The 11,894-nt window shown below is 40.1% G+C and overlaps 1 protein-coding gene across 1 annotated transcript; it reads left to right on the top strand.

Annotated features, from left to right (window-relative positions):
• The first annotated feature begins 611 nt into the window (after positions 1 to 611).
• On the top strand, positions 612 to 1,058 carry Gm21936 (predicted gene, 21936). Its single transcript, XM_006516436.2, has one exon. It carries the CDS (start codon positions 624 to 626, stop codon positions 1,056 to 1,058), a length of 435 nt encoding a protein of 144 aa, XP_006516499.1. The 5' UTR covers positions 612 to 623.
• The last annotated feature ends 10,836 nt before the right edge of the window (positions 1,059 to 11,894 follow it).

Genomic DNA, 11,894 nt, shown 5'->3' on the forward strand with positions numbered 1-11,894 from the left:
GGCTCTAGCTGCATATGTAGCAGAGGATAGCCTAGTCAGTTATCAAATGGAGGAGAGGCCCTTGGTCCTGTGAAGGTTCTATGCTCCAGTATAGGGGAATGCATGCGTCAATAAGCAGGAGTGGTTGGCTTAGGGAGCAGCAGGAGGGGGGAGAATTGGGAATTTTTGGAGGGGAAAATAGGAAAGGGGATAACATTTGAAATGTAAAGAAAGAAAATATCTAATAAAAAAAGCTATACAATTCAATGTTGTGTGCAGAAATTTTGAGAAAATTATTTCCCAAATAGATTTTCAAGGAAAACTCATTTATTTATTTATTTATTTATTTATTTATTTTTGTTAAAAGGTCAATGCAGGCACTGCAAAGGTAAAGGAGTCCTGCTGATTTTTGTCACTACTGGCAGACTACACACTTCCTGAGCCCCAGGCCAGAAGCCAAAGTACTATTTTGTAACAATCAGAAGCCAGGACTCTGGAACATATTGTGGCTTGTGGATCTTCTATACTTATATCAGTTGCTTTCAGATCTACCACTGTTAGATACTTCCTGGCAGCCATCCTAAGACTGTAGTAGCTCTTGGAACTGAGTCCCTCACCTGACTCCTGTGGTTGCCTTTTCCATCATGCCAAAGAATAAAGGCAAAGGAGGCAAAAACAGGCGCAGAGGTAAAAATGAAAATGAATCAGAGAAAAGAGAGTTGGTGTTTAAAGAATATGGGCAAGAGTATGCTCAGGTGACCAAAATGCTGGGATGTGGACGGTTGGAAGCAATGTGTTTTGATGGTGTAAGGAGGCTGTGCCACATAAGAGGAAAGTTGAGAAAAAAGGTTTGGATAAATACCTCAGACATTATATTGATTGGTCTACGAGACTATCAAGATAACAAAGCTGATGTAATCTTAAAGTACAATCCAGAAGAAGCAAGAAATCTGAAGGCCTATGGAGAGCTTCCAGAACATGCCAAAATCAATGAAATGGACACATTTGGTCCTGGAGATGATGATGAAATCGTGTTTGATGATATTGGTGATGAAGATGAAGACACTGATGACATCTAACCTGACCTAAGCATGCTACCTTCCAAGTTGTCTGAAGATAGCTCAACACAATTGGCATCTTGACGTTCAGCTGTTAAGTAAAACTTCATTTGGCATGCGTGTGTCTTGTTAATGCAAACTGATGACTTTTATGTTTTGAAGTATTATATTTCTTTGAAAACCTAAGATGTTGAGTTATCTGTCTTAAGTGACAAGTTAACACTTTGTCTTTATAGGTATAGTTGAACTCAGGACACAGCAGTGTGCACTGTTAAGGGACTGCCATTTCATTTGTGACCTTTCATTTCTGGCTCTGTTTGTATACACTCGTTTGATCCTTTAAGTTATTTCCACCCATAAGTTGTTGCATCTTACATTGCAGTTTTAAAGTTAGATGGGTAGCAATTTTGAGTTTTAAAAATTAGGCATTGCAGAAATTCAATACTTAGAGGAGATGATCATTTCCTGTGTTTACAAATATAACAGTGGCAATGTTTAGATAGAATCCTGTAAGGCATACTCAAAAAAGAATGAAAATAAACGAGAGAAGTCAATCTCTTCTGATTCCTGCATAGAGACATTTTCAAAGCAGGTAGCTGTTAAGAGCACATAAAGTAGTGTTTACTCTTTAAAGTAGGTCGCTTGTGTTAAGCCATTGTCAAGAAGTTACCTTCAGTATTGAGGCTTTGGAAAATGAATTACTGTGTATTGAGTAAAGTTAGTTACATAATTGTACAAGCAAGCTAAGTTTTCCTTAAACTAAGCTTAGGTTAATGGAAAAGGAGCCACAGCTTAATGCAAACGAGGTTTCTGTTTTCTGAATGGAATAGTCCAGAAACAGAGACACATTAAAAACATCTTGGTATATAAACATTTTTTCTTTTTAATATGTTCATTATATCTCTGGTGTATAATGAAAATAAATGATTACATGATTTCTGAAAAAGAAAAAGATCAATGCAGTCTGATGATCTCTGCTGGCAAACCAGGAGGGGACTCCCCAACACAAGCCTGCAAGCACTATGACCACAAATATCTGCTGTGCTACAGGGATGTTTTGGAAAAATGCAGGTCTCTTCCCAAACCATCTTCTTACTCTGGATGGGTTGTAGATCACATCCTCCCCAATACCACATGGTACTCACAAGAGAATGCTCCTTATTCTGATAATTCACCATCGTCTGATTCTGATTCAGGCCTTTACCAATTCTCACTACTTATAGAGTTGACTTTCTAGAATTGAGTTCAATATAGCTCATGTATCTGTATGGAAATTTACCACCTTCTTTCAACCATTCTGATCTTTCCTACCCAGTCTTTTTTGGGTGGTGGTGGTGGTTTGAGACAGGGTTTCTCTGTATAGCCCTGGCTGTTCTGGAACTCACTTTTTAGACCAGGCTGGCCTCGAACTCAGAAATCCGCTGGCCTCTGCTTCCTAAGTGCTGGGATTAAAGGAGCACCTCGCCCAGCTTTTTTTAAAGACTTATTTGTTTCATGTATATGAGTACTATAGCTGCCTTCAGATACACCAGAAGAGGGCATTGGATCCTATTATAGGTGGCTATGAGTCACTATGTGTTTGCTGGCAATTGCAGCCAGTGATCTTAACTGCTGAGCCATTTCTCCAGCCCCCTTTCCTGCCTGTTCTACTTCATTCCTTTCTTTTTGTCAAGATTTATTTTATTTATGTATATTTGTATGAGCTTTATGTATTCAGGTGCCTACAGAAGATGGAAGATATCATGAGCACTAGAGCCATAGTAGCAGGCAATTATGAGTTCTTTTAAAGTGTCCAAAACTATTCATTAATTTAATTGAGTAATTAAACTAACCTTGATTTACCATATCTGAACAGTGAATTAAAATATTCAAAAGTTTTTCTAGTACAAAATTTAAATGCTTTAGTTATAATTGAGCTCTATCAATATACACAACGTATATACTTCATACAGTCACAATAGTGTTAGTAGAAAGCTTATGAAATGACATTTACCCCTGCTTGGGAGGGCTTTGCCAGAAAGCCTGGGGGAGCCATCTTGGTTCCCGGGTCCCGCCGAGACTAGTTTGCACAGGTGAAAGTGTGGACTACAGAAGCTAACAGCTTCTGGGACAGGCAGAAGCCATAGAGCTACTGAGGCAGACCCCGTTTTGGGTTCCAGACATCTGGGCACCTTCCCTGCCAGAGGAGAGTTGTCTGCCCCACCCAGGAGGGCTTTACTGTAGCACCTGGGGGAGCCACCTTCATTCCCTGATCCTGCCCAGTCTAGTCTGCACAGGTGACAGTGTGGACTACAGAAGCTAACAGCTTCTGGATAGGCCCTGTTTTGGGCCTTCACCTTCTGCCTTGAGGCAGGTCCGAACGCCAGTTATCTGTGCACCTTCCCTGCAAGAGGAGAGCTTGCCTGCAGAGAGTGCTCTAACCACTGAAACTCAGGAAAGAGCTAGTCTCCCAGGTCGGCTGATAGAGGCTAACAGAATCACGAAAGGAACAAGCTCTAACCAAAGACAACTATAACAACCAACTCCAGAGATTACCAGATGGCTAAAGGCAAACATAAGAATCTTACTAACAGAAACCAAGGCCACTCACCATCATCAGAACGCAGCACTCCCACCTCAACCAGTCCTGGGCACCTCAACACACCTGAAAAGCTAGACCAGGATTTAAAAGCATATCTCTTGATGATGGTAGAGGACATCGAGAAGGACTTTAATAATTCACTTAAAGAAATACAGGAGAACACTTCTAAAGAGTTACAAACCTTAAAGAAAAACAGGAAAACACAAACAAACAGGTAGAAGTCCTTAAAGAAAAACAGGAAAACACATCCAAACAGGTGATGGAAATGAACAAAACCATACAAGACCTAAAAAGGGAAGTAGACACAATAAAGAAAACCCAAATTGAGGCAACACTGGAGTTAGAAACACTAGGAAAGTAATCTGGAACCATAGATGTGAGCATCAGCCACAGAATACAAGAGATGGAAGAGAGAATATCAGGTGCAGAAGATTCTATAGAGAACATTGGCACAACAATCAAAGAAAATGCAAAATACAAAAAGATCCTAACTCAAAACATCTAGGAAATCCAGGACACAATGCGAAGACCAAACCTATGGATAATAAAAGTAGATGAGAATGAAGATTTTCAACTTAAAGGGCCAGCAAATATCTTCAACAAAATTATAGAAGAAAACTTCCCAAACCTAAAGAAAGAGATGCCCATTAACATACAAGAAGCCTACAGAACTCCAAATAGACTGGACTAGAAAAGAAATTCCTCCCAACACATAACAATCAGAACAACAAATGTAATAAATATGATAGAATATTAAAAGCAGTAAGGGAAAATGGTCAAGTAACATATAAAGGCAGGCCTATCAGAACTACACCAGACTTTTCACCAGAGGCTATGAACGACAGAAGATCCTGGACAAATGTTATACAGACACTAAGAGAACACAAATGCCAGCCCAGGCTACTGTACCCAGCCAAACTTTCAATTACCATAGATGGAGAAACCAAAGTATTCCAGGACAAAACCAAATTCACACGCGTTATCTTTCCATGAATCCTGCCCTTCAAAGGATAATAACAGAAAAAAAAATACAAGCACAGAAACCATGCCCTAGAAAAAGCAAGAAAGTAATCCTTCAACAAACCTAAAAGATGAAAGCCACAAGAACAGAATGCCAACTCTAACAACAAAAATAATAGGAAGCAACAATTACTTTTCCTTAATATCAATAGACTCAATTCCCCAATAAAAAGACATAGACTAACAGAGTGTCTACACAAACAGGACCCAACATTTTGCTGATTACAGGAAACCCATCTCAGGGAAAAAGACAGATACTACCTCAGAATGAAATGCTGGAAAACAATTTTCCAAGCAAATGGTCTGAAGAAACAAGCTGGAGTAGCCATTCTAATATCGAATAAAATCGACTTCCAACCCAAAGTTATCAAAAAAGACAAGGAGGGGTACTTCACACTCATCAAACGTAAAATCTTCCAAGAGGAACTCTCAATTCTGAATATCTATGCTCCAAATGCAAGGGCAGCCACATTCATTAAAGACACTTTAGTAAAGCTCAAAGCACACATTGCACCTCACACAATAATAGTGGGAGATTTCAACACACCACTTTCATCAATGGACAGATCGTGGAAACAGAAACTAAACAGGGACACAGTGAAACTAACAGAAGTTATGAAACAAATGGACTTAACAGATATCTACAGAACATTTTATCCTAAAACAAAAGGATATACCTTCTTCTCAGCACCTCATGGTACTTTCTCCAAAATTGACCATATAATTGGTCTCAAAACAGGCCTTAAGAGATACAAAAATATTGAAATTGTCCCATGCATCCTATCAGATCACCATGGACTAAGGCTGATCTTCAATAATAACGTAAATAATAAAAAGCCAACATTTACATGGAAACTGAACAACACTCATCTCAATGATACCTTGGTTAAGGAAGGAATAAAGAAAAAAATGAAAGACTTTTTAGAGTTTAATGAAAATGAAGCCTCAAGATACCCAAACTTATGGGACACAATGAAAGTATTTCTAAGAGGAAAACTCATAGCTCTGAGTGCCTCCAAAAAGAAACTAGAGAGAGCACACACTAGCAGCTTGACAACACACCTAAAAGCTCTAGAACAAAAGGAAGCAAATTCACCCAAGAGGAGTAGATGGCAGGAAATAATCAAACTCAGGGGCGAAATCAACCAAGTGGAAACAAGAAGAACTATTCAAAGAATCAACCAAACGAGGAGCTGGTTCTTTGAGAAAGTCAACCAGATAGATAAACCCTTAGCCAGACTCACTAGAGGGCACAGGGACAGCATCCTAATTAACAAAATCAGAAATAAAAAGGGAGACATAACAACAGATCCTGAAGAATACCAAAACACCATCAGATCCTTCTACAAAAGGTATACTCAACCAAACTGGAGAATCTGGATGAAATGAACAAATTTTTAGACAGATATCAATACCAAAGTTAAATCAGGATCAGGTTAATGATCTAAACAGTTCTATATCCCCTAAAGAAATAGAAGCAGTCATTATTAGTCTCCCAATCAAAAAAAAGCCCAGAACCAGGTGGGTTTAGTGCAGAGTTCTATCAGATCTTCAAAGAAGATCTAATTACAGTTCTGCACAAACTATTCCACAAAATAGAAGCAGAAGGTATTCTAACTAATTCATTCTATGAAGCCACAATTACTCTGATACCTAAACCACAGAAAGATCCAACAAAGATAGAGATCTTCAGACCAATTTCCCTTATGAATATCGATGCAAAAATACTCAATAAAATTCTCACTAACCGAATCCAAGAACACATCAAAACAATCATCCATCCTGACCAAGTAAGTTTCATTCCAGGGATGCAGGGATGGTTCAATATACGGAAATCCATCAACATAATCCACTATATAAGCAAACTCAAAGACAAAAGCCACATGATCATCTCGTTAGATGCAGAGAAAGCATTTGACAAAATCCAACACCCTTTCATGATAAAAGTCTTGGAAAGATCAGGAATTCAAGGCCTATACCTAAACATGATAAAAGCAATCTACAGCAAACCAGTAGCCAACATCAATGTAAATGGTGAGAAGCTGGAAGCAATCTCACTAAAATCAGGGACTAGACAAGGCTGCACACTTTCTCCCTACCTATTCAACATTGTACTTGAAGTCCTAGCCAGAGCAATTAGACAACAAAAGGAGATCAAGGGGATACAAATTGAAAAGGAAGAAGTCAAAATATCACTTTTTGCAGATGATATGATAGTATACATAAGTGACCCTAAAAATTCCACCAGAGAACTCCTAAACCTGATAAATATTTTCAATGAAGTAGCTGGATATAAAATTAACTCAAACAAGTCAATGGCCTTTCTGTACACAAAGGATAAACAGGCTGAGAAAGAAATTAGGGAAACAACACCCTTCTCAATAGTCACAAATAATATAAAATACCTTGACGTGACTCTAACTAAGGAAGTGAAACATCTGTATGATAAGAACTTCAAGTCTCTGAAGAAAGAAATTAAAGATCTCATAAGATGGAAAGATCTCCCATGCTCATGGATTGGCAGGATCAATATAGTAAAAATGGTTATCTTGCCAAAAGCAATCTACAGATTCAATGCAATCCCCATCAAAATTCCAACTCAATTCTTTAATGAATTAGAAAGGTCAATTTGCAAATTCATCTGGAATAACAAAAAACCTAGGATAGCAAAAACTCTTCTCAAGGATAAAAGAACCTCTGGTGGAATCACCATGCCTGATCTAAAGTTGTTCTGCAGAGCAATTGTGATAAAAACTGCATGGTACTGATATATTGACAGACAAGTAGACCAATGGAATAGAATTGACGACCCAGAAATGAACCCACACACCTATGGTCACTTGATCTTTGACAAGGAGCTAAAAGCATCCACTGGAAAAAAGACAGCATTTTCAACAAATGGTGCTGGCACAACTGGCCGTTATCATGTCGAAGATTGTGAATTGATTTATTCCTATCTCCTGTACTAAGGACAAATCTAAGTGTATCAAGGACCTTCACATAAAACCAGAGACACTGAAACTTATAGAAGAGAAAAAAGTGGGGAAAAGCCTTGAAGATATGGGCACAGGGGAAAAATTTCTGAATAGAACAGCAATGGCTTGTGCTGTAACATCGAGAATCAACATATGGGACCTCATAAAATTGCAAAGCTTCTGAAAGGCAAAAGACAATGTCAATAAGACAAAAAGGCCACCAACAGATTGGGAAAGGATATTTACCTATCTTAATCAGATAGGGGACTAATATCCAAGAAGATGGACTCAAAAATTCAAATAACCCCATTAAAAATGGGGCTCAGAGCTAAACAAAGAATTCTCACCAGAGGAATACCGAATGGCTGAGAAGCATCTGAAAAAATGTTCAGTATCCTTAATCATCAGGGAAATGCAAATCAAAACAACCCTGAGATTCCACCTCACACCAGTCAGAATGGCTAAGATCAAAAATTCAGGTGACAGCAAATTCTGGCGAGGATGTGGAGAAAGAGGAACATTCCTCCATTGTTGGTGGGATTGCAAGCTTGTACAACCACTCTGGAAATCAGTCTGGCGGTTCCTCAGAAAATTGGACATAGTACTATGGGAGGATCCCACAATACCTCTCCTGGGCATATATCCAGAAGATATTCCAACCGGTAAGAAGAACACATGCTCCACTATGTTCATAGCAGCCTTATTTATAATAGCCAGAAGCTTGAAAGAACCCAGATGTCCCTCCACACAGGAATGGATACAGAAAATGTGGTACATTTACACAATGGAATACTACTCAGCTATTAAAAAGAATGAATTTATGAAATTCCTAGGCAAATGGATGGACCTGGAGGGCATCATCCTGAGTGAGGTAACCCAATCACAAAAGAACTCACATGATATGTAATCACTGATAAGTGGATATTAGCCCAGAAACTTAGAATAACCAAGGTACAAGATACAATTGCCAAACACATGAAACTCAAGAAGAATGAAGACCAAATTGTGGACACTTTGCCCCTTCTTAGAATTGAGAACAAAACACCCATGGAAGAAGTTACTGAGACAAAGTTTGGAGCTGAGACAAAGGATGGACCATCTAGACACTGCCGTACCCGGCCATAATCAGCCTCAAACGCTGACACCATTGCAGACACTAGCAAGATTTTGCTGAAAGGACCCTGATATAGCTGTCTCTTGTGAGGCTATGCCGGTGCCTAGCAAACACAGAAGTGGATGCTCAGAGTCAGCTATTGGATGGATCACAGGGCCCCCAATGGAGGAGCTAGAGAGAGTACCTAAGGAGCTGAGAGGAAGTGTAACCCTATGGGTGGAACAACAATATGAACTAACTAGCGCCCCCAGGAGCTCGTGTCTCTAGCTGCATATGTATCAGAGGATGGCCTGGTCGGCCATCATTGGAAAGAGAGGCCCATTGGTCGTGCAGACTTTATATGCCTCAGTTCAAGGGAATGCCAGGGCCAAGAAGTGGGAGCGGGTGGAGGGCAGAGGGGGGAGGGTATGGGGGACTTTTGGGATAGCATTGGAAATGTAAATGAAGAAAATACCTAATGAAAAAAAAAGAAAAAATGAAATTAATCTTGCTGCAGTTCATAGAAAAAAAAAGACATTTAATACAATTAGTTTTCAACAACCCCTTGGTGGCCCATATCTACAAAGAAATTCAACCAAAACCCAACCAAATTCCACATCACATAAAAGCACATACGAGAATTTTTAGCAAGTATGGTTTCGGAATTTGTTTTTTGTTGTTGTTGTTATTGTTTGTTTTGAAAAAGGCCTTGTCCAGCATGGTGGAGCATACCTTTAATCCCAGCACTCGGTAGGCAGAGGTAGGTGGATTTCTTAGTTCGAGGCCAGCCTCATTTACAAAGTGAGTTCCAGGACATCCAGGGCTACACAGAGAAACTCTGTCTCGAAAAACCACCCCCCCCAAAAAAAAAGGCCCCAAGGGCAAGTGATTTACAGTTTAACTGCCACTGTGAACTGACCTGGACCTGGTCCAGAATTGGGACCTCTGGTGATCTACAGATGCTAGAGATTTAGATCTACTTGAAGAATCATGTTTCTGGCACTTCTCAGGCCTAGGAGACCTACTACCAGAATGTTACTTGCTCCGGCTCTGGCTCTAGCTCTGGCTCCAGCTCTGGCTCCTTGATCGAGCAGCAAGCACTCTCACACGCAAAGCCATCTCTCCAGTCCTTGTTACTATCCTAACACTGAGACACCATGACCAAGGCAACTTACAGATGAAGCATTTCATTAGGGGACTGCCTACAGTTTCAGAGGGTGAGTTCCTGATCATCATTGTGTGGAGCAAAGCACTAGGTAAATAGGCATGCATTAAAACAGTAGCTGAGACTTACATCCTGATCTAAAAACCAGAGGCAGAGAGTGAGTAACTGGGCATGGAGTGGGCTTTTGAAAGTAACCTCAGCCTCTCCCGGAAGATCCAGCAATACCTCTCCTGGGCATATACCCAGAAGAACGTCCAGCTAATAAGAACACATGCTCCTCTATATTCATAGCAGCCTTATTTATAATAGCCAGAAGCTGGAAAGAACCCAGATGTCCAACAGAAGAATGGACACAGAAAATGTGGTACATTTACACAATGGAGTACTACTCAGCTATTAAAAACAATGGATTTATGAAATTCTATGACAAATGGATGTATCTGGAGGATATCATCCTGAGTGAGGTAACCCAATCACAAAAGAAGCCATTAGATATGCACTCACTTATATGTGGATATTAGCCCAGAAACATAGAACACCCAAGATACAATTTGCAAAACACAAGAAAATAAAGAAGAGGGAAGACCAATGGGTGGATACTTCATTCCTCCTTAGATTAGAGAACAAAATACTCATGAAAGGAGTTACAGAGACAAGGTTTGGGGCTAAGACTAAAGGATGGATTATCCAGAGACTACCCCACCTGGGGATCCACCCCATAATCATGTACTTTACTAAATCAAAAACTTTACTAACTGAATTAATCAATACATGGATCAACTATAGCCCATGAGACCTGGTAGAACCAAGAACAGCACAGTTTCTCTAGGTGAATATACCTTGGGCCTCCAACTCAATAGCCATTGTGCTCCTATGACTTCCACACTGCCTCCCAACCTGTGCTCCTCTGTACCCCACCCTCCTGCTGTAGCATCCTCCACAGCAGCTCCTAATAGACTGTGCACTCTGCTCTACCCTTGACACTAGCTCTGCATAGATCATAGGAACAGGGAGGCAACCCCATATCCAAATGTCCTCCATAATAAAAGTGGTGGGGATTGAAATCCATAAAATCTCTGATATAAGAGCCCAACTGTGTCTACATAGATTGGAGTTGGAGTTTTCCATAAGGTGTCAGAGCCTTCAACATGCAGATGAGCTGCCTCCCTCGGGGTATGTTAAAAGGCCTGTCATGTGTAAAATATGTCTGCCAATGAAAACTACCTTTCATTATTAAAGCTTCTGCTAATGAGTCACCTGCCCTGTTCTGTTTCCTTGCCTTGCCTTTCACCTGAGTTACCTCTCATGAAGCCACACCTCTTACATGAGGTCTGAGCCTACCAAGAACCTAAAACCTCATCACTAGGTAATATTATTAGCAATGAGTAACCTTTAGAGTCCCTACCCACACGTGGGGTCTGGTGGAACACTCCTTTAATCCCACCACAGAGCACACTCACCTTGTTACTAATCCACATGGAGCAGTAAGATGAGGTATCAAGTGTCATCCTCTCAGGTATAAATGAGGACACTGAGGCACTCGAGGCACAGAGAAGGTGAGAGCTCAGGACAGGGTGGCTCAGCTAGCAAAGTGGTGAGAGTGATGTGAACAGGCCTTCCCACTGCAAGGGGAAGGCTTTTTGTTGTTGCTGTTGTTGTTTTTAAGATATATTTTAGCCTGTGTGTGCATGTGATCATGTGTGTCTGTGTCTCTGTGTATACCCCTACATTCTCTGATACTCAATCTAGCCCCTTATAGCACATTATCAGACAAACTATTATGACTTGAAATAACTTAAATTATCTCTTCAATTGGTGTTATCTGTATGCTGCTAGACTATAAAATGTAGGACAGCAAGTGTCTGGATTCACAGTGCCTGTCTTAGATAGAGTTTTATTGTTTTGAAGGTACATCATAACTAGAAAAATCTTACAAAGCAAACATTTAAATGGGGCTGGCTTACAGTTTCAGAGGTTTAATTCATTATCATTAATATTATGGCAGGAAGCATGGCAGCATGCA

Source organism: Mus musculus, chromosome 12 (genome assembly GCF_000001635.26).
Source record: "Mus musculus strain C57BL/6J chromosome 12, GRCm38.p6 C57BL/6J".
Taxonomy (NCBI): Eukaryota; Metazoa; Chordata; class Mammalia; order Rodentia; family Muridae; genus Mus; species Mus musculus.

Coding starts and splice junctions, on each gene's coding strand:
- Gm21936 (XM_006516436.2), top strand. CDS start 624: ATGCCAAAGAATAAAGGCAAAGGAGGCAAAAACAGGCGCAGAGGTAAA.